Source organism: Erinaceus europaeus, chromosome 12 (genome assembly GCF_950295315.1).
Source record: "Erinaceus europaeus chromosome 12, mEriEur2.1, whole genome shotgun sequence".
Taxonomy (NCBI): Eukaryota; Metazoa; Chordata; class Mammalia; order Eulipotyphla; family Erinaceidae; genus Erinaceus; species Erinaceus europaeus.
In genome coordinates this window covers 27,368,740-27,390,942 of record NC_080173.1, presented here as the reverse complement: position 1 = coordinate 27,390,942, position 22,203 = coordinate 27,368,740, and the positions used below count along the sequence as shown (strand labels likewise).

The following is a 22,203-nucleotide window of genomic DNA, read 5'->3' as shown; positions in this document are numbered from 1 at the left end:
TGAGGTTGTTAAAACATGTGTTGGATTATGCAGTGTTTTATTATTGTTAGTTATCAGAGGATGGTCGCCCAGAGCTCATCTATACTGGGAGCGGCTAGACCAAATTGGTTCTGCAAACTGAGAGAGTACAGGAAGTGCCTGTCTCTCTGAGGCCAAGTGGGGAGCTGAGCTAGCATCATTCCTTGTTGGAGCTCTTGTCAGATTCATTAGTGTAGTTTCTCTGGATTCTGTTTGTTTTAGTGCTTAGTCTGCCTTTATAAGACCACAGTTATACGAATTACCCAAATGCCACTGCTTCCTAAGAAGGCACCTTTGTAGATGTCTAAGCATCTTTGACTTAACCTGTGTTTGTAAAAATAAATAGTAACCATGAGATTAGAATGTCTACAGAATTAGGAACATTTTTCAGTCTTTCGAGATAATCAATTATTCCCTAGTTTAATGTCTTTACTCACAGTTGGGTCTTTGCTCCATCAGAATAAGGTCCTCTCCTCCTACTTTGCAGATATGGAAATTGAAACTTGGATTACTTGGGATCACATCTAATCCTATGCTCTATTTGTGTATTAAGTTTAGAGATCCTGTCCATTTTTACTTTCTATCTTTAAATATCTGTTGAGAGCTCTACTTCCTATCTTTTGGACAAAATATATTAAAGCTGATGACAGTTACTGACTTCTTTTGTATAGACTAAACCCTCTGTTTCCCCTTATGCTGAGCTTTAAAAATAAAAATGTACTTGGCAATAAGCTATGTCAAAACTAGAAAGGGTGATAAGTCTTATTGGACTGTTGGCTCATTTCTCATGCAACAATATAAGATTAAACAAACCTTTATTGTTTTGAACACTTCAGAATAATTTCTGACTCCACTAGTAAAGGACTAGCTAAGTATTTTCAGGAGCGCCCATAAAAATCTATATTACAGGCAAACTATAATTGGTAATTTAAATTGATTAAGAAAAGGAGTGGGCACAATAACAGGGTTTTTGACAAAACTCTTAATTTCATAATGAATAACTACTTCTTAGGCTTTCATTGTTTTTAGAGCCAGAAAATGAGAGGGAAGGGTAACAGGAAGGGAGAGAGACCTGCAGCCCTGCTTCACCACTCACAAAGCTTTCCCCTTGCAGGTGGGAACCAGGTGCGCCACCACCTGGACCCCAAGGCTAGAATTTAAATGCCAAGTCTGAGTATTATCATTTTAAAGTAGGTATTTAAAGCATGTCTGATAAGAGTGAAAGACTTTCTATATTTTCTTCATCTGACATATAGCATCACCAGATTAATTTTTATTTCAGGGATCACCTTTTATGTGCAGCCAACACACTTACTTATACATGACCTCTACCTATCATTTACTAGCAGTGTGATTGTAGACAACTTAAAGACCTCTCTGAACCTTGGTGTTCTCACCTATAAAGAGAGATGACATGGGCTAAGCACTTACAGTACAAAGTGCAAGTATCCTGGTTCCCCATCTGTAGGGGGGTTGCTTCTCAAGCAAGTGTCTATCTTTCCCTCCCCTCTCAATCCTCTCCAACAACAAAATGGCCACAAGGAGCAGTGGATCTGTAGTGCAGGCACTGAGTGACAGCAATAACCCTGGAGGCAAAGAAAAAACAAACCCTTACCTCAATGGTATACTGTAAATATTAAATAAGATGGTGTTGGTAAACATTCTTTGCAAAGTGCTAAAAAGCAGCTGCAGAATCTGGCAACCCACAGGAAGTAACAATTTGCAGGTCCGAGTTATCTAAGCAATTGTGAAACAGACTGTATTTAGGCCCTGTCTTTTTTTTTTTTTTTTTTGCCTCCAGGGTTATTGCTGGGGCTCAGTGCCTGCACCACGAATCCACTGCTCCTGGAGGCCATTTTCCCCCCCTTTTGTTGCCCTTGTTGTTGTTGGATAGGACAAAGAGAGGCAGAGAGAGATAGACACCTGCAGACCTGCTTCACCGCCTGTGAAGCGACTCCCATGCAGGTGGGGAGCCGGGGACTCAAACCGGGATCCCTACGCTTTGCGCTTAACCCGCTGCACTACCGCCTAACCCCCTGGTCCTGTCTTTATATTATGGCTTTCAGGGTAGATGATCCTAAAAAGAGTATACTTCTCAGCCAGTGCACTGCATCCCTTACATATAATTACCAAGTATGCTTTACAATTGAATAAATAACCACTGAATTTGGAATGATTAGGTAGGAATATTCTTCAGTGAGTCCAGCTTAAAAGCTGACATAAACTGGGGAATGTTAATGCATGTACAAACTATTGTATTTACTGTTGAATGTAAAACATTAATTCCCCAATAAAGAAATTTTTTTTAAAAAGCTGACATAAAAGAGTTGTTACTTGGTTGAATGCAGGTTACCTTGCACAAGGACCTGGGTTTAAGTCCCTACCTGCAGGATGCAAGCTTCACAAGCAGTGTTGCAGTTATCTATAGTCCTATCAGATATGAGAACAATAAAGTATAATGAGAATGTGGGGGTCAGACAGTGACACACCTGGTTAAGAACTCACATCACAGTGCATAAGGACCCAGTGTTCAAGCCCCTGGTCCCCACTGGAGGGGGAAAGCTTCATGAGTGGTGAAGCAAGGCTGCAGGTGTCTCTTTCCATAAGAAAGAAAGAAATAAAATGAGATAATGTTAAAGGACAAGCATAAATAATTTTCCAAGAAAATTCAAGTAAGTGTTAATTGTTGTTCCCACAGGCAGAAGATGAGTTTGTATACTGGCCAAGTCGAGAAGAATCCATGAACTGTGAGGCCTTTACTGTCACCCTTATCAGTAAAGACAGACTGTGCCTCTCTAATGAAGAACAAATCATCATCCATGACTTTATCCTGGAAGCTACACAGGTAACATAAACCCCAACGACCACCCTCTAGATAAGGCCAGGTATTTGAGTATGGTTTAATTTTCATCTTTTTTTCCCCTTCAAATATTTCCTGCATCAGTGAAATGTAACAGTTCCTCTGGTAGAGTGTGCATACAAATAAGTCTGTCAACCTAATTATAAAACAATATTTTTCTCTGTCATCAAAAATAGAAAACTTGCAATGTGTTACATGGGTGATAATCCTAAGGTGGTGTTTGGTGGGGGTTTTTTTGTTTGTTTGTTTATTTTTGTAATAATTGCCTTCTATAAAATAGAGAAGGAAAGAGCTGTCTCATATTAATATTTTAGATGATATTCTCCTAACCCCTTTCCTCTAGTTTTTATATGTAAAAAGACAAAATAGAAATAGCCTCTTCTATTTTTATCAATTGAAATTTGTGCCTAAGTAAAATAGCATTTTCTTATTTCACTATATGAGCTGCTCATCCTTCAGTGCCAGACAGACCTCCTAGCCCAGTATTTTCCTTTTTACCAGTCATGTTTGGTTAATCTGGCCTTGTTCAGTTATCAATAACAGGATATGACTCATGTTGTTTATAGGATGACTATGTCCTGGAGGTTCGGCACTTTCAGTGTCCCAAATGGCCTAACCCAGATGCCCCTATAAGCAGTACCTTTGAACTAATCAATGTCATCAAGGAAGAGGCCTTAACACGGGATGGCCCCACCATTGTTCACGATGAGTATGTATCTGCTTGTAATAATTCTATATTATTTCTAGTATAGATATATTTTGTGTGCACTATGAATCCATTGCTGTGGTTGGGTAAGATGGGAAGACAAGGGGAGAGAAAGATAGACACCTGCCCAGCCCCCTCTAGTACAGGATGGGTCTGTTTGCATTTGCATTTTCACATAGAAAAACATAAGGGGGCTGGGTAGTGGTGTACTAGTTAAGAGCACATGTTGTCCTACTCCCCACCTGCAAGGGGGAAGCTTCACAAGCAGTGAAGCAGGTCTGCTGGCATCTTCCCTTTCAAGTTCTTTGTACTATCAAATAAAACTTTTCTGATACACCTTAGTCTCTAAAAGTTGGCCTATATGCTTCAATAATACTGGATTTCAACAAACACCTATTATGGAAAACCCATTTTAAAAATATGGCTTAATGAGTTAAAATGAGTTAAAATGTTAAAATTGATTTAATATAATACATCTTGGGATTTAAATCTGTAAACCATAAAAAGAATATATTGCTTCTTAATGGCATCCAAACCCTTTCATAAGAGAAAGAGAGTTGTGTATTGTTACCCTTTAGCCAATGTTGTATATTCTCACTGTTTGCAGAGAGTTTTTACCTCTTATTTAGGCCAACATTCTGAAATAGCCACTTGTTAAGTATACTACCTCTGGAGGTAACTAAAATATAGCTTGGTCATAGTTATAAGGAAATTAATTCTAAACTTTATCACATATCATAAGTGACCTGAATTAAAATCACCTAATCAACTGTTTATTCCTTTATTATCCTTAAAACCATAAATAATTAATTGACCTAATTACACTTCAGATTTAGCATATTCCCATCCACATACTTATACAAAACAGAAATATGTCAGTTGTCTTTTTTTTTCTTCAGTTGTTGCCAGGACCTTATATGTGGAAAAGTAAACTTTAAAGCAGTGTTCCATTGAGTACTTCCTATAGGCTACCTTGCCCGGCAAACAACCATTTTCACGCAAAAATATAAGAAATTAGCTTTTATCCTTTGTATTTCAAACTAGTGAAACTGTCTAACTCATCCTAAAGGTGTTTGATCACTAAGAAGCATGGCATCCAATAACTTGTTCACATACAATAGTAATCCACTCATCACAATAGGTGAAGCCCGCTGGTAGGTACATTAATAAATATTGATTAGCCTCTGTTCCTACAAAGAAGTGTGAAACAAAGACATGGCTTTCATTAGGACATAAAGAGTTTTATATTGATATTTGTTACTCACAAAATCTATCTACTGCCCTATTAACATTTTATAGGAGCCAAACTTTATGAGTGGTGAGGTAGTGTGCTGTAGGTCTCTTCCCTTTCTATCAAAATAAAGGGTACTGCACTAGTCACCCAGGTACTGAGCTCCAGCAATAAACCTAGTGGAAATAAATTAAAAAATGAGTAAGATCAGTTGGGGGTAGATAGCATTATGATTATACAAAGAGACTCTCATGCCTGAGGCTCTGAAGTCCCAGGTTCAATCCCCACACCATACACAATAAGCCAGAGCTGTGCAGTGCTCTGTTGTTTCTCTCAAAAAAAAAAAAAGATCTTATAATAAATTGATCTAGTCTGAGGACACCCAGCAGCTGTATAGAAGTTGTATCTCCAGGAGATCAAAACTGTTTCCATAATAATTCAAAGATGGTATTTGCTTTGTTCTCATTCATTGTGCGCTGAATGTAGACTAACACTTGTCAGAGTTAAAAGGCAGAATAAATACAGAGACGTACTACACATAAGTGAAAGCTCTTTAGGGGTCTATATCTCTAAAACTGTGCTAAGATACTCTGTAGAAGTCAATTATATGGACTCTCTGTAATAACTGCTACAAAGATAATCCCACATAGTAACAATTTTTCATTTACTCCTCAGCATCCGCAATTTATATGAGGAAATAGGCACAGAGTCCTTACCTTAGTGCTTTTTAAATTTTTCCTCCATGGTTATTGCTGGGGCTCCTGGAGGCCATTTTTCCCTTGTTGTATAGGAGTGGGGTGGAGAAAGATAAGACACAAGTGCAGTAAAGTCTAATAAAAGTAACAAGTCTGGAATAAATTAGAGAAGGTGTCAAAGAATAAATTAGAGAAGGTGTAAGTTAGTATAAAACTCTAAAAGCTTAAGTGCAGCTTTTCCTTCCTAATGCTAAACTATGAATAAAGTATGGACTTCGCTACAAAATGTGTGAGATATGAAAGCAGAGTACCCATGCACTGGTGATGTTCTGAGTCAAGGACATAAACAATTGAAACTATGATCCCATACTAATTAATTTCAAGCCTAAGTGATACTTAGTAAACACGTCATGTGTGCTGGCGCTGATCACCTACATATAATGCACATAGTAATCACTACTGTGTTGTGTGCTGCTACTAACTCCTTACCAGACTATATAACCTAAATATTAAAAAAAATGAAACAAGGCTAATGCCAGAATGGAAAACATATCAGCCAATGCTACCTGTTTTGAATATGAACGCAAAGAGCTATATAAAATATTGTTAAGTAAGATCTAGTGTGTTATAATAAAAGTATTATACATCAAGGAGGTGGTGGTGCACCTGGTTGAATACACGTTACAGTGCACAAGGGCCCAGCTTCAAGCCTATCTCCCCCTTTCTTCTTAATTTCTGTTTCAATTCAGAGTTCAGAATTATGATTTAGTACAGAATAAAAAGGAAGCTAAAGCCGATGAGACTGTTCAATAAAAAATGCTCGGCCGGGGAGGTGAACAGTGGATAAAGTATTAGATTCTCAAGCATGAAGTCCCAAGTTTGATCCCTGCCAACATTATATATATCAGAGCAATGTTCTGGTCCTCTCTCTTTCTTGCTCATATAGGAAAGTAATAGATGATTAAATCAGTTAAAATTGGACACTATCTCACATCAGACCAGGAAAGAGATTCAGATAAACAAAATATAAAAGGTAAAAACCAGGGGGCCTGGCAATAGTGCAGCAGGTTAAAAGCACAAGGACCCGTCAGCTTCCCACCTGCAAGGGGTCGCTTCACAGGTGGTGAAGCAGGTATCTATCTTTCTCTCCCCCTCCTCTCTATCCTGTTCAACAACAAGGGCAACAAAATGGAAAAAATGGCCTCCAGGAACAGTGAATTTGTAGTGCAGGCACCGAGCCTCAGCAATATCCCTGGAGGTAAAATCAGAAAAATACTGGAATTAACATGTTGATCTAGAGAACCCATTCTCATAAAGCTAGGGATGAAAGATCTGATTATATCTAAACTGTCTATATGACTAACAAAACAACCACAAATAATAAGACAAATAATAGAACAGAACAGTGACTCACATATCTCAACAGGCAGTTTTAGAAGAGGAAATACAGATTTTTAAATAGTCTATTTCCCTGATAATCAAGGAAATGAAAATTAAAACAGTAAACACAAAATTTTAACCCCCTCATGTTTTAAAAAGATTTTAAACTTCCAACAGCAACATAAACCAGAGCTGAGAGTGCTCTGCTAATAAATGAATAAATAAATACTCGTATTCTCATGCCAGAAGGAGTTTGAACAAGTAGCAACCACTTGGAAGAGAAAATGTTACTACATTTTAAAAATGGGGATTTTTTTAATTACAGTTATATTGGGTGGTGGCACAACTGGTAGAATGCAAAGGTTATCATGCACAAGGATCCAGGTTCAAGCTCTCTCTCCCCATCCCTCCCCTCTCAATTTCTCTCTGTCCTTTCAAATATAATAGGGGGAATGGCCACCAGAAATGTTATATCTTAGTGCTGGCACTGAACCCTGGTGGCAATAAAATAAATCACATCACATTAACAGGGAGATCAAAGATGCTTCTAGGTAAAAACATAATTCAGCACCTATCATTTTCAAGGCCTGGAAAACATGAAGAATGTGTTAACCCTCGATTACAATAGTCTTTCTCTGAATGTCATTAGTCAGGTGCAATCCTCTGATGCCTCAGGATATATTCAGGTCAGTCTGTGTATAAACTCTAAACTATTTTTGGAAGGAGCCAGAGGTACAGATAGGGTTTTCACCTAAGCTCAAGGCATGTGAGCTACCAATTCTAACTCTGTAGCAGGTCTCCAGGCCTCAACCGTAACGGGGAAGCAGTTGGACAAAAAGGAGTGCTTGAAGCCTTACTTAGACATGTATTATTTCAGCCTAAAGACCTCAAGTCATTTGCCCCACTTCACACCAGTTTGCTTGGGGGCCTCTTACCCATTTGTTTGAGAATAGATTGAGATCATGGAGGCTTTAGGTAAAAAAAAAAAAAGAATTTCTTTTCTTTTTTTTTTTTCAAACTCAAACTGTAACACACCTAAACTTTATTCCTTCACTTATTTGAGAAAGCACCAAATACAAATGAACAATAATTTGTACTTCTTCTATTCACCTTTAAAAATATGAACAGCTATACAACAAACATTTCAAATCTGTCATCTCTCACCTCATCTCCAACTATGACATTCTGTCATAGCATCTAAAGTAAGGAAGGGTTTTTAAAGAATAATGAATACTCAAGAATAAAGAATACAAATGTGTACTTAATAAATAAGAGCCTCTACTTTAAGCACCTGCTACAAACAAGGAGGCACAGAGCTAGAAATAACTTTCCTTTACAGTATCCTCCCTATCCATTCTGATTGTTTTTTAAAGAAAGGTCTAACATTTCTTGTAGGACATACCAACTTATAAACTCTCCTTGACTTAACATTCTCAGGTTACACTTCTGGCAATAACAGCTGTGTTTCAAAGGGAAGGTCAATTAATCCCCTAAATAATACAAGATTTCTAAACCCCTAAATTGTCTTGTCCTCACTTCCTAGCAATAAAGAATTGACCTTTCTATATATAGACATATAGACATAGAATGTATTAAGTACCAAATATTTCATTATCTCAGTCACAAATCAAAACATTTTTAGAGATGAGAGCGAACATTTAATCTCCTTTTGTCAAAAAAAAAAATAGAATTTCTAACAAGAAATCTGGGGTCAGAAAATTTCAACAATAACTGTAACAAACATTTATATAGGAAAGGGGGACGGTGTTGTGTACCCAGTTAAGCGCAAATGTACTATAAACTATCCACCCCTCAATATAATAATTATTATTTCTTAAATTCTGACATCATCTTTACCACCAACCAGCTCAAGATCACCTTGACCAATCTATTGAATCCATCTATTTTCTCATTATTAATAGGAAGGCTACATGCCACCACAGGTTCCTACAAAAAAACAAGAGTTTCGGGGTCTGGGCAGTAGCACAGCGGGTTAAGTGCACATGGCACAAAGTGCAGTGGCTGGAGTAAGGATCCCAGTTCAAGCCCCCAGCTCCCCACCTGTGGGGCTGGGGGTTGCTTCGCAAGTGGTAAAGCAGGTCTGCAGGTGTCTTTCTTTCTCTCCCCTCTCTATATCCCCCTCTATCCTATCCAACAACAGCTATGACAACAATAACAACTACAACAAGCACAACAACAAGGGCAACACAATGAGAAAAATGGCCTCCAAGAGCAGTGGATTCATAGTGAGGCACTGAGCCCCAGTGATAACCCTGGAGGCAAAAAAAAAAAAAAAAAAAAACACAGGAGTTTCCAACCTAGCCTAATTAAAGAGTCTACTATCCTACCAAGCTCTCAAGTATACTTTCTTTCACACATGCATGTCCTCGCTCTTGAAACAAAGAGAACCAATGGAAGGTGCTATAATGTGGAACTTGGAAAACTGATAATATTTCAAACTGTGTGTTTTCCTCTATTAATATTTTTGCAAGCTCAGTTCACATGTTTAGGATTATCAGATTTTTCTCAGAGCCTTACACCATTTTCTCCTTGTCCAACTGTCAGCCTTTTGTTTCATGCTAGCTATCAGGCTGAGCATTTTGTATTCCAGTTTGGGAGATTTCACATTCATAAACAAATATACTTTCATTTAGTAGACCATCAGAAAAGTCACATTTTCCTATGCAGATCTCTCTCTGTCCAATCCACCATTTCATTTATGTTTGTGTTCAGGAATCAGTATCAACACAGTCCTTCAGTAAATCTAAACTAGCTTTTTTTCCCCTCTCCCCCTAGGTATGGAGCAGTTTCAGCAGGAATGTTATGTGCCCTTACCACCCTGTCCCAGCAACTGGAAAATGAAAATGCTGTGGATGTTTTCCAAGTTGCAAAAATGATTAACCTTATGAGGCCTGGAGTATTCACAGACATTGTAAGTACTTACTTTATTTGTGAGCCCTGTACAACAGCAGTTTGAGAATCTGGCTCTTTCTTCTATGGAAGTGGTTCTCAGCCCAGATGACCGTCAGGCCTAGGGATAGGAAACAGGGACACAGCCAAACATACTACAATGCCTAAGATAGCCCCCTACAACAAACAACTGTCTGAGCACAGTTAATATCTGGCTAAGAAACTGCTTTCTGTGTCAGATTTCTGAAAATTCAGAACAGATCAAAAGGATATGAAGACATAGGAGTAAAAATATAAATGTGTGTGTATATATATAATTTTTTTAATTGATGGTGAGAGGCAGAAGTAAAGAGAGGAGTAAAAACAGAAGGAAAGACAACAGCTTCTCATGAAGCTCTTCCTGCCCCCTATGAATGCTCCCATATGATGACTGCAGGCTCAAGCCCAGGTCCTTATACATGGTAATACATGCATTCTACTGAGTCACCTCCCAGCCCTAAGGTTATATTTCTGAGCAGAAATTTATCATCCTTTGTCTCTAGTATGGTTTTCATAATTACTTTTAAAGCAATAGTTTACACCTTCCGTGATATAATAAGCTGATGTTGGTTTCAAACTCTCTTCCTCTTTTCTTTCAGGAACAGTACCAGTTTGTCTATAAAGCAATGCTCAGCTTGGTCAGCACTAAAGAAAATGGAAACGGTCCCATGACAGTGGACAAAAATGGTGCTGTTCTAATCGCAGATGAATCAGACCCTGCCGAGAGTATGGAATCTCTAGTGTGATTGGAATTCTGAAAGGGCGCTTAATTTGTAAAACTTCTGAAGACTGAGAACTTTTTTGAGGCCTTTTTTGCCAGACTCTAGGTTATACAATAACCCAGTTACTTTTTTACACTGATAAAAGTTTTGATATTTATTTTTTGCCATTTTATGTCTTAATGGTATCCTACTGAACATTTGCACCTCTGTTCATTTCACACAGTGAAACACAATTTTACCTAGTTTGCACTATATGATCAGTGTTACTGCCTATAATCTGATACTAAAGCAAACCCTGATGTGACATTCCATGACAACATACATGCTACTTTTTAGTTCAGTACAGTGAAGGTCTTTGTTATGACAGTGAACCTTGCTTTTGTTATGATAACTATTATTGCTAAAGCAGCTTTGTTCTACTAAGCAGGCAATGCTGTACTTTTCCTCAGACCTCCTCTCAATGTTTTTTAGGCACTGTTCAATACTGTATGCATTTCTAAGTTTTAATGGAGTGGGTGAGCATTGGCCTTTTGTTTTTTTTAATTTCAACAATAGCAGGTTGTTGGGAGCTACTAAGAAGGCATTGAGGGTTCCATTTATGATGGAAGATAACCATTAAGAAATTATATGGCTTAAGAATTGCTTTATGTGAACATCACCTCTTAGTTACAAAGTTATAGTCATAACAAACAAAATGCCCAACTGTGTCAAATAAAGGATATCTCTGTATTACAATTTTCATAGTAGCTATGTGGACAGTGTGTATTATTTCCACTTTGATACTTTGAAATAGTTACATCCTAAAATCAGGGCTATCTTTTACAACTGAAAGATAGCAATATTTTACACAACTCGGTTACAAACCCTTTGGTGACTCTCCATTAATATTTCTTGATTTTATAATATCATACCTCACAGCAGGTGGAACAGTGGAAAAAAATTGTCAGGTGTGTAATTTTGAAACGAGTCCTCTAAATACCCATATTAAACATAGAGCAAGCTAATTTTTTTAAACTACCTATAGAATTATCTTCCTTTCTTTTTTGCCAAATATATCATGGTAAATCTCTTCACTACATTCTTTTACTGAGGGTTAAAATGAAAATACTGTGTTAGCAAAAGCTTCCAGTCTCTGTAGACTTCCACACATACAATACATCTGATCTAAAGAAAGAGAATTAGAGTCTTGAATAAAAGGCAATGTGAATGTTTTAAAATTGTCTTTAAAGGAGGGAAATGGTTTTGTGTGGTTTGGCCTGAGCAAAGGTATACTTCAGAAAAAGAGGCTGATGGTAATTACACAGAACCCAGGGAAGTTATGTAGCCCAGCCTCTAAAGCCATATTCATCCTGCAGTACACAATGGGGAAACTAAGAACACTGAAAAGAGATTTTAGTTCAATAAGAAAAAATAAGCTACTTACAGAGATTAGTTTCATCTGCTGCCTATTTGCTTTTGAAGGGCAATCTCCATTAGTTTTTCTTCTTCAACATCACATAGCATAATAGTTAATAACAGAACTGGGCCTGTTAAGAAGAAAACAGTTTTGTTTTTATGTTAATTAACTTAAACAAAAAGTTCACAGTGGCTGTTGTCATAGAACCTGGATATATATATATATATATAAATAGAACCATGACACTCAGCACTGAGGTTCTATTTATCTCAAGTTGGCTTTCTGTGAAGTTTCTCAGCAAACTTTAACATTGAAGGACCAAAGCTGCTAAGGAGAGAGGCTGCAGGTGAAGTCCAGAGGACTCAATGCTTAGGCCCATGGAATTTTCATGAACTGTATAACCTGCCTGGGTTAATCTCATCCTTTCATCACATGGATTGAGCAACAACGAATACTTTTTATGAACTGTGTGGGGTAAGCTTGAGAAAAGGTGCACAGGTGAGCAAACTTTACTAAATTATATGTGCAAGATGTTACCCTTCCCCTTCTGTGCCCACAAGAGATAAATAACTGAATATGAGAACATTACAACTGACAGGAAGCTGAAGGGAATCAGGGAAAGGTAAGATTTCAGATCATGCTAAGGACTAGATCATTTTAGTCGAAATTGGTTCCTTTAGTTAAGCAGAGTACTCATGTGAGTCAACTCTTTGCAGCAGACGGCATAGTGGGCTCTTATTTATGGAAGTAATATTCAAGATGGGACTCATCATTGTTCTTAATAAATGCTGAGTAAAAGACACACAGCAAGTATTCATTTCTGTGCTATTTCCAGAAGTCTCTGTTCCTAAAAATACATACCCTCTGCCACAGTTCTGTGTTCATCTTTTATATGGGTATCAGATACAGGAAAAGAGGTAACTAGGAAACAATGGGAAATTTATAAGGATGGTTTAGAAATTCTCTGTGTGCAATTGTATGCCACAGAGGACTTAAACCAAAGTCTTCAAATTCTGACTCACTGAGCTATAAGTAGTTACTATTTGCCTATCTTGCCAAAGTGGTCCACACACACTTCACTGGTGATAACTATGCCTAGCAGTTCTTCACTTTCACCAGAGTGCAACCTCACTATTATTCTTCATGTTATTGGAAGTGTGTGTGTGTGTGTGTGTGTGTGTGTGTGTGTGTGTGTGTGTGTGTGTGTATTTCCAGAGGCATAGTTTTAAAGATGTTTTCCTCTGAGACTTAAGCACACTGCTTACCTTTATAACAAAGTCAGTACCAATTGCACTTGATGGAGGAGGGAATAGCTACTATAAATTAGCATGTGTTGTTTTGCAAAATATGATCTTAGGGTACATGAATTGAGATCTAGGAAACCTAATGTACACATCATACAAAATGAAATTGCAGTGATCAGACCAAGTAGCCATGCTGGACATCAGAGAAAAGGATACCTTATTTCTAAGAGGAGAACTCTTTCTTGTATCCAAAAGCCACAGTATATAACTTCTGAATTTCAACAACAAGGTTAATTGAAGTTACTTTGTTAATTGTATGTCTTGGAGCTTTTAGAATCTATTTCAAGTCCAGTAAGGTCAGAGAAGATACTGGTATTCAATGTCTGGCTACTTAAGTTTCTAGTCCAGAGTAACATATTGAAAACAACAAATAACCTTAATTATTTTATAATGACACAGCACAACTGCCTTGTTATAAATTTTTTTTCTTAAATGCATATATACTATATTTAAATTTTGAAATAGATACCAATTTACCAAAGATACATATTACTAATTCTACACAAAAAAGTAAATAAAAAAGAAACCCAAACTGATCATAATTTAAGAAATAATAATCAAAATATAGTTTGTTTTAAGGATTTAGCAGTTATAGTGGAAAATGCATTTTGGACTCCTACGTTCTAAAGTTTATGTTCAAATGGTGCCAGTGAATTTTTATATGAAGGGAAATGCCTGCTTTTTTTTTTTTTTAGGTGAACAGCTGTAATATCACTTACCTCTTTGCTCTTTCCCTTAGTTGCCATCTAACATACAATATTGGCTTTACTTATCTTTAGAAAGAAGGCATGCTACAAATAGGAAGGGACTGTAATGTAATAATGGTATTGGGGCCTCTACTTTGTCTTAGCTGTTAAACTCTTTTTAGTATTTTTGTTAAATATTTGCAATGGGAAGCATTTTCTACTGAGGATAATTAATTTCAAGAAAAAGTATCTTGAGTTTTAAGAATTAAACATCTCCAGAAAAGGAGACAGTCAATTTTATAAAATGTTGCAACTCTCCAACATTTGGGGTAGTGACTCCTTTTTTGTTAGGACATTTGAAACTAGCAAGCAGCCATTGTTTCTAGAAAAAGAAAACAAAAAAAAACAAAACATTTCAGCCTTCTTGTTGATTCATGTTTCTTTCCCTTCATCTTCAAATAGCTAAAAATCATTAAAACTGTAAATATATTGTTGCTTGGATAAGCATCTTCTGGGACCTTTGTATCTATGGTATATAATCATAGAATTTTATATTTTCATATAAAGCTAGTTTTTTTTCTAGTTTCAACTTTCATAGTTTTTTTGTTTCGTTTTATTTTTAGTGGTGGATAATGTGAATTCAACTTTCTGTGTATTGACGTAGCAAGAACCATCTCTGCATTCCAAAAGAATCCAACGTGTTATTTCTTTGAGGCAGTGATTGTGAAAGTTGGGTTTTCTTTCTATATATATATTTTTAATTTCATTGACCATTTGCGCAATAGGAGTTAGACATGATTAGTCACTGAATAAATTTGTTGCATTGACCCGTTTGGGAAAAGTGTTGCTTTTTTTTTAATTTGTTTGGGGGGAGGGGTTTTGTAACCTGAAAATTTTCCCGTTTTTCTTCTGTTTAAAACTATATCAAATCATTCTATGATAGTGTTATTTAATATGTAAATTGTATTGCTATACATAAAATAAAGTATGGTTTTTGATGTATCCATTAGTGCTGAGCATTTCTATGAAAGTAATTATATTCAGGGTTGCAAGATAACTCATTCTGTAGAACACAAAACTTATACTATACAGGAGACCCTGGGTTTGATCACCATGCTGCTGTAGGAAGCTGTGAATGGTGGAACAGTGCTGTGATAGCTGTCACCCTCTTTCCTCTACTCCTGAAATAAAAAAGTCTGCCCAATTTGGAGTAGGGCACCAAAGAAAAAACCCTGGGTGGAGGGTGAGGATGAATGTTCAGCTTCATGGGGGGGGGGGGGGGGGGGACACAGTCTTTTGGTGGTGGGAATGGTGTTTATGTACACTCCTATCAATTTGTAGCCTTATAAATCACTATTTAATATGAGAGGGGAAAATTGATTGAATATCTCAAACTTTTTAAACCATAGACTGAGTCTTTTTAATACATAGGCTGAGTCTTTGATATGTTGACTTTCTTAAAAGCTTAGTCCAGGGAGAACAAAAGCAAGTGGTGGCAAAGCTATATGCAAACAGTGTCAGAGGACATGAAATATGGTGAGGGTGTGTATGATACAGCAAATCCTAGCAAAGGGATTCTTCAAAGTTAACCCAATTGCCAAACAATGATTATTGCAATAACTATCTATTGTCTTCTTAAACCCTAAGACAACAGAATCTCCTGCTTCATCTACAGAGCCTATGTTTCTTCCAGTCCTGGAACTTCTGGGGTGGGGCTCACTTCCCTGCATGCTTCTCTCAAGTCAGGCCAAATGATATTGTATCCGCTGATTCCAACCTAATCAATGCAACAAGTACCATCTCAGCATGTTTCACCTCAGACTGTGTACAGAGACATCAGGCATGGATTGCCACCCCTTCACCCTCATCACTTGGGCGAGACCTTTCCTTTCATGGTAGTCTCTAATTCCATTCCAGGAGGTTCACTTCCTAATAAAGTCCCAAAACCTAGATATAGACCAGGTCCCATTAAGAGCATATGTTCACATGTATCTATAAATTAGGGCAAAATATATACCTGAAAGCAAAAATACACAATAGTCTTTAGTGAGTCAGTATCAGGTTCATAATCAAATAGTGTCCACTTAGACTTAGATACCCTCCTCACCTACTTCCTATTACAGTTCTCTCTCTCACTCCAAAGCTAACCTTAGCAAAGCAAGGACTACAAAAGTTGAATAAGGGCAAGAGACTGGCATATTTTAACGATGACTCTTTAGTCACTATCAGGCCATTCCACCAGCCGGGGCCTGAATTGGGGAGTCCTGAGTCTCCCAAACAGACTTGATGGGCCTAGACCTCAAATAAATCCCTCTCTCCATTGTTTCTGGTCATCTCTCTCAGGAACAACAAAATAGACCCCTTTGTGGGCCCCCGTAGGACCTTGCCCTCAACCTGGGTCAACAATGGTAGAGAATGTTCCCATCCTCCGGAGGGAGGATGGACAACATACTCTATGCTATACCTGAGGAAGATGGGTTGATACTGGGGCAGCATGGAACTCATAACCACAGAATGTGAGCTCAGATCTAGAGGGACGTAGAGGTCACACAGGCTCCTAAGCTAATTATGGGCCCCAGATAACATCAAATTGATGGGGTTTACAGTAATATTTATACCCCTTTCCCATATTAGGGAGCTACTTTCTTCCCAGCTTTCTGGTCCTTTTCCCAGCCATGACATCATCTCCCCAGACAATAATTAGAATTCACCTGCACATCAGATTTCAGGCTCAGGCAAACCCCCCCCCAAGAAAAAAAAACACTAGTATAGCTACAGGTCCTTTGAAATATAACTAAAATATGCCTGCTACCTATCTACAGAATGGAGGACACCCCCCCCCCCCCAATGCTTCACCTGCACTATTGCAGCCTTTAGGTCCATGATTGTCCAACAATTTGTTTGGCTTTGTATATTAACTCTCTTTTCAGCCACCAGGTTCCAGATGCTAATAGGATGTGACCAGACTTCCCTGGACAGACAACCCCACCAATGTGCCTTGGAGCTCTGCTTCCCCAGAGCCCTTCCCCACTAGGGAAAGAGAGAGACAGGCTGGAAGTATGGATCGACCTGTCAACACCCATGTGCAGCGGGGAAGCAATTACAGAAGTCAGACCTTCAACCTTCTGCATCCCACAATGATCTTGGGTCCATACTCCCAGAGGGTTAAAGAGTAGGAAGGGCTATCAGGAGGGTCTGATGGTGGGAATTGTGATAAGCTGTACGTACCCCTCTTATCCTATGGTTTTTTTCAATGTTTCCTTTTTATAAATAAAAATTTTTTTTTAAAAGCCTGCCCAAGACCAGTGGAATTTCCATATATATGAGATCCTAGTACCAAGAAAACGTGTATAAATAAATGCAAGTATATGTTTTCATGAACACACACACAATTAAACCAAGTTACTAGTCACAGTTATACCCACTAGCCTTCATGTTGAGTTTTCATGGACTGTAAAATGAATGTTAGGAGTCAGACCAAAAAAAATCATTAAAATGATTAAAACCAAAAAATAAGAGTCAGACTGTTTTAAATGTGGAAGGACTCCAAAGTTTTTACCTGCACTATAAATCAAGTTTTCTTTGCTAGATAAATTCACTGCTAAATTATAAGCATAAATATGATTTCTCAAGGATATCAATTAGATGTATAGGAACTTGTTCCTCTTAATATTTACTATATAAGAGGAAGAATATATCCTTTCAATTATCTTAGAGACCCAGTGAACCATGTATCATATCACTACAGTTGCTCCTACTTACAGAGAATTTTGACATTTCCAAACAGGAGTACTGAGCTTGGCAGACATGCTTCACTGTTCTGTGAACTTTTAGTGACTGCCTCTCCCCCTGCCACAGCAGAAGTTCAAGTCTTATTGCCAAAGTCCCTTTATTTTTCCTCCAGAGAGCTAATGAGCAATTACTTCATTCTTCCTAAGTAGCTGGAAATTTAAAATATAATATGTTGGGGAGGAGGGCAGGTGGTAGCGTACCTAGTGAAGTACACACATTGCAGTGGACCCAGGTTCAAGCCCCTGGTCTTCACCTGTAGATGGGAAGCTCTACTAGCTGTGAATAAGTGCTGTGGGTATATCTCTTTCTCCCTATCTCCCTTTCTCTCAACTTCTCTCTGCCCTATCAAAGAAATAATTAAAAAGAATACATGGTGGGGAGTCGGGCGGTAGCACAGTGGGTTAAGCGCACATGGTGCAAAGTTCAAGGACCGGTGTAAGGATCCTGGTTCAAGCACACATATTACCACATATATTACCAAGTACACATAGTACCAAGCAAAAGGTCCTGAGTTCAAGCTCCCTGCTTTCCACCTGCAGGGTAGGCACTTCAAGAGCACTGAAGCAGATCTGCAGGTGTCTATCTTTCTCTGTCCCTCTCTATCTCCTACCCTCTCAATCCTATCAAACAAACAAACAAAAAGTAACAAAGAAAGAAAGGAAAATGGCTACTGGGAGTCTATGGATTTGTAGGGCTAGCACAGAGCCTCAATAATAACCCTGGTTTGGAAAAGAAAGAAGGGGCCAGGCAGTGGCATACCTGACTGAGTATATACATTACAGTGCACAAGGTCCTACGTTCAAGCCCTGGTTCCCACCTGAAGGGGGAAGCTTTGTGAGTGGTGAAGCAGGGCTGCAGTTATCTTACTGTTTCTGTCCCCCATTCCCCTCTCGATTCCTGACTATCCAATAAATAAATATAATTTAAAAATTAAGGAAGAAAAAAAGGCACTTTTACATCAAGACTCAAGATTTCTAATCCCTCTGTAGGAAAAAAGAAAATCAGTTATATAAGTAATCTGCCTTGAGTCTATGAACATCTGCATAAGAATTTCTGGACCATTTTTTTTCTCTCAGATTAATAAGCCACCAGTCCATAGTAACAGCAGAAATATTGGGTTGTAGGACAAGTGATGATGTACTTTTTCTGTTGTTCAATGCAAATATATCATGACTTTCCCTACAACCTAATACATCTATCAGCCTTCCATAATAATATATCCTAAACAACCAGAATGAGGGTGATTCCTTTGTTGGTTTTTGTTTGTTTTTAACCAAAGCACTGCTCAATTTATGGTAGTGCTGGGAATTGAGGCTGGGACCTCTTGTGTGAAATTCGTTTGCATAACCATTAAGCTATCTCCCAGGCCCCTCCCCCTTCCCATATTTCTAAATACTGAGTCTATTGCAATTGGCCTCATGAAGCAGCAGCTACAACTTTTCAAAATTATTAACAAACCAATTCTCTACTTCATAGCTTTTATTGTTCAGGATATAACACTGGTAAGGAAGTTTCATTTCTGCTGCCAAAAATGTACCAAGAAACAAGTACAAAAGATGACTAGTCTAAAACTCCATTTCTAAAAGTTAGACTATCAATATCATTAAGATTCTGGTGCCAACTTCCCTGGGAAGGTGACCTCACCAATGTGTCCTGGAACCCCATCTCTCGAGAGCCTGCCTCAATAGGGAAAGGTAGAAACAGGCTGGGGAGTATGGATCAACCTGCCAACACCCATGTCCAGCAGGGAAGCAATTACAGAAGCCAGACCTTCCACATTCTGTACCCCATAATGATCCTGGGTCCAAATTCCCAGAGGGATAAAGAATAGGAAAGCTTCCAATGGAGGAGATGGGATGCAGAATCCTGGTGGAGGAAAATGTGTGGAATTGTACCCCTCTTATCCTGCAGAATTGTTGATCATTATTAAATCAATTAAAAAATTAAAAATTATAAAATAAATGTAAAAAAAAAGATTCTAGGTCCAGGTCCAGGTGGTGGTGCACCTGACAGAGGCACACAGGTAACAATGTACTACCCAGAGGCATATACAAATTTAATGCTAGATCCCAACCACATTTTTTTAGGAGAATAGAACAACTGCTACAACTGTTTATCTGGAACCAGAAAAGACCTAGAATTGCCAAAGCATTCTTGAGAAGAAAGAACAGAACTGGAGGCATCACACTCCCAGATCTCCAATTGTATTATAGGGCGACTGCAATCAAAACTGCTTGGTACTGGAACATGAATAGACACACTGACCAGTGGAATAGAATTGAGAGCCCAGAAATAAGCCCCCAGACCTATGGACATCTAATCTTTGGCAAAGGTGCCCAGACTATTAAGTGGGGAGCCTCTTCAACAAATGGTGTTGAAAATAATAGGTTGAAGCATGCAGAAGAAGGAAACTGAACCACTATAGTTCACCAAACACAAAAGTAAATTCCAAGTGGATCAAGGACTTGGATGTTAGACCACAAACTATCAGATACTTAGAGGAAAATATTGGCAGAACTCTTTGCTGCATACATTTTAAAGACATCTTCAATGAAACGAATCCAATTACAAAGAAGACTAAGGCAAATATAAACCTATGGGACTACATCAAATTAAAAAGCTTTTGCACAGCAAAAGAAACCACTACCCAAACCAAGAAATCCCCTCACAGAATGAGAGAAGATCTTTACATGCCATACATCACACAAGAGTTTAATAACCAAAGTATATAAAGAACTTGCCAAACTCAACAACAAGAAAACAAATAACCCCATCCAAAAATGAGGGGAGGACACGGACAGAATCTTCACCACAGAAGAGATCCAAAAGGCTGAGAAACACATGAAAAGATGTTCCAAGTCTTTGACTGTCAGAGAAATGCAAATAAAGACAACAATGAGATACTACTTCACCTCTGTGAGAATGTCATACGTCAGAAAAGGTAACAGCAGCAACAAATGTTGGAAAGGTTGTGGGGTCACAGGAACACTGCTGGTGGGAATGTAAATTGGTCCAACCCCTGTGGAGAACAGTCTGGAGAACTCTCAGAAGGCTAGAAATGGACCTACCCTATGATTCTACAATTCCTCTCCTGGGGATATATCCTGAGGAGCCCAACACACCCATACAAAAAGATTTGTGTATACCTATGTACCTATGTTCTTAGCAGCACAATTTGTAATAACCAAAACCTGGAAGCAACGCAGGTGTCCAACAATAGATGAGTGGCTGAGCAAGTTGTGATATATATATATATCCAGTGGAATACTACTCAGCTATTAAAAACAGTAACTTCACCATTTTCAGCACATCTTGAATGGAGCTTGAAGAAATCATGTTGAGTGAAATAAGTCAGAAACAGAAGGATGAATATGGGATGATCTCACTCTCAGGCAGAAGTTGAAAAACAAGATCAGAAGAGAAAGCATAATGACCCTGGGTCCATACTCCCAGAGGGATAAAGAATAGGAAAGCTATCAGGGGAGGGGATGGGATGAGGAGTTCTGATGGTGGGAATTGTGTTGTGTTGTATCCCTCTTATCCTATGGTTTTGCTTCCTTTTTATAAATTAAAAAAATAAAAAATAAAAAAAAGGAAGAGAAAACACAAGTAGAACCTGAACTGGAATTGGTGTACTGCACCAAAGTAAAAGACTCTGGAGTGGGCGGGGTGTGGGGGGGTGGTGAGTACAGGTCCAAAAAGGATGACAGAGGACCTAGTGGAGGTTCTATTGCAATGTGGAAAACTGAGAAATGTTATGCAAGAACAAACTGTTGTATTTACTGTCGAATGTAAAACATAATTCCCCAATAAAGAAATTTTAAAAAAGTATGTTTTCCTTATACAGCTGCTGAATATGTCATAGGTTACATGTTACTTATACTCTATATAGAATGTAAGATTATCAAACAGAGGCATTTTAAGTTCAGTGAGGCAAAGATCACAATTTATTCTTTTTTTAAAAATTCACTTATTGGATAGAGACAGAGAGAAATTGAGAGGTGAGGGGGAGATAGAGAAAGAGACAGACACCTGAAGCCCTGTTTCACCACTCACAAAGCTTTCCCCTTGCAGGTGGGTACCAGGTGCTCAAACCTGGGTCCTTGCACACTGTAACATAAGCACTTAAGCAGGTCATTTCCTGACCCCCACAATTTATCTTTAAAACAGAGAGTCCAAAAATAAACCCCCACACTTACCGATACCAAACTTTTGTGCTGGGGAAATAGTGTGGTGGTTATGCAGACTTTCATGCCTGAGGCTCTAAAGTCTTGGGTTCAATCCCCAGCACCACTACCAACCAGGGGCTAAGATGAGAATAGAGAGAACTAAGGCTAGAACTCCCCCTAACTTATTAGGAATAGATTTTAAGATAGTGTATGAGAAAATGAGGCTAAGCTGTGCCCTGGGAAAACAAAACAAAAACAGATACCTCATTTTTGCCAGGGGGACTGAAAACATTAA

The 22,203-nt window shown here is 38.2% G+C and overlaps 2 protein-coding genes across 3 annotated transcripts in view; both read left to right on the top strand.

Annotated features, from left to right (window-relative positions):
* PTPRG (protein tyrosine phosphatase receptor type G) overlaps positions 1-14,949 on the top strand; it is an 869,661-nt gene extending 854,712 nt beyond the window's left edge. For both annotated transcript variants that reach the window (XM_007529163.3, XM_007529164.3), the window contains 4 exons: positions 2,717-2,863; positions 3,445-3,587; positions 9,687-9,822; positions 10,439-14,949. In XM_007529163.3, coding sequence (XP_007529225.1) covers positions 2,717-2,863; positions 3,445-3,587; positions 9,687-9,822; positions 10,439-10,585 — 573 coding nt within the window. In that variant the 3' untranslated portion in view covers positions 10,586-14,949. The remainder of the gene's footprint in view (positions 1-2,716; positions 2,864-3,444; positions 3,588-9,686; positions 9,823-10,438) is intronic.
* CEP15 (centrosomal protein 15) overlaps positions 1-22,203 on the top strand; it is a 163,683-nt gene that overhangs the window by 95,580 nt on the left and 45,900 nt on the right. The window lies entirely within an intron of this gene.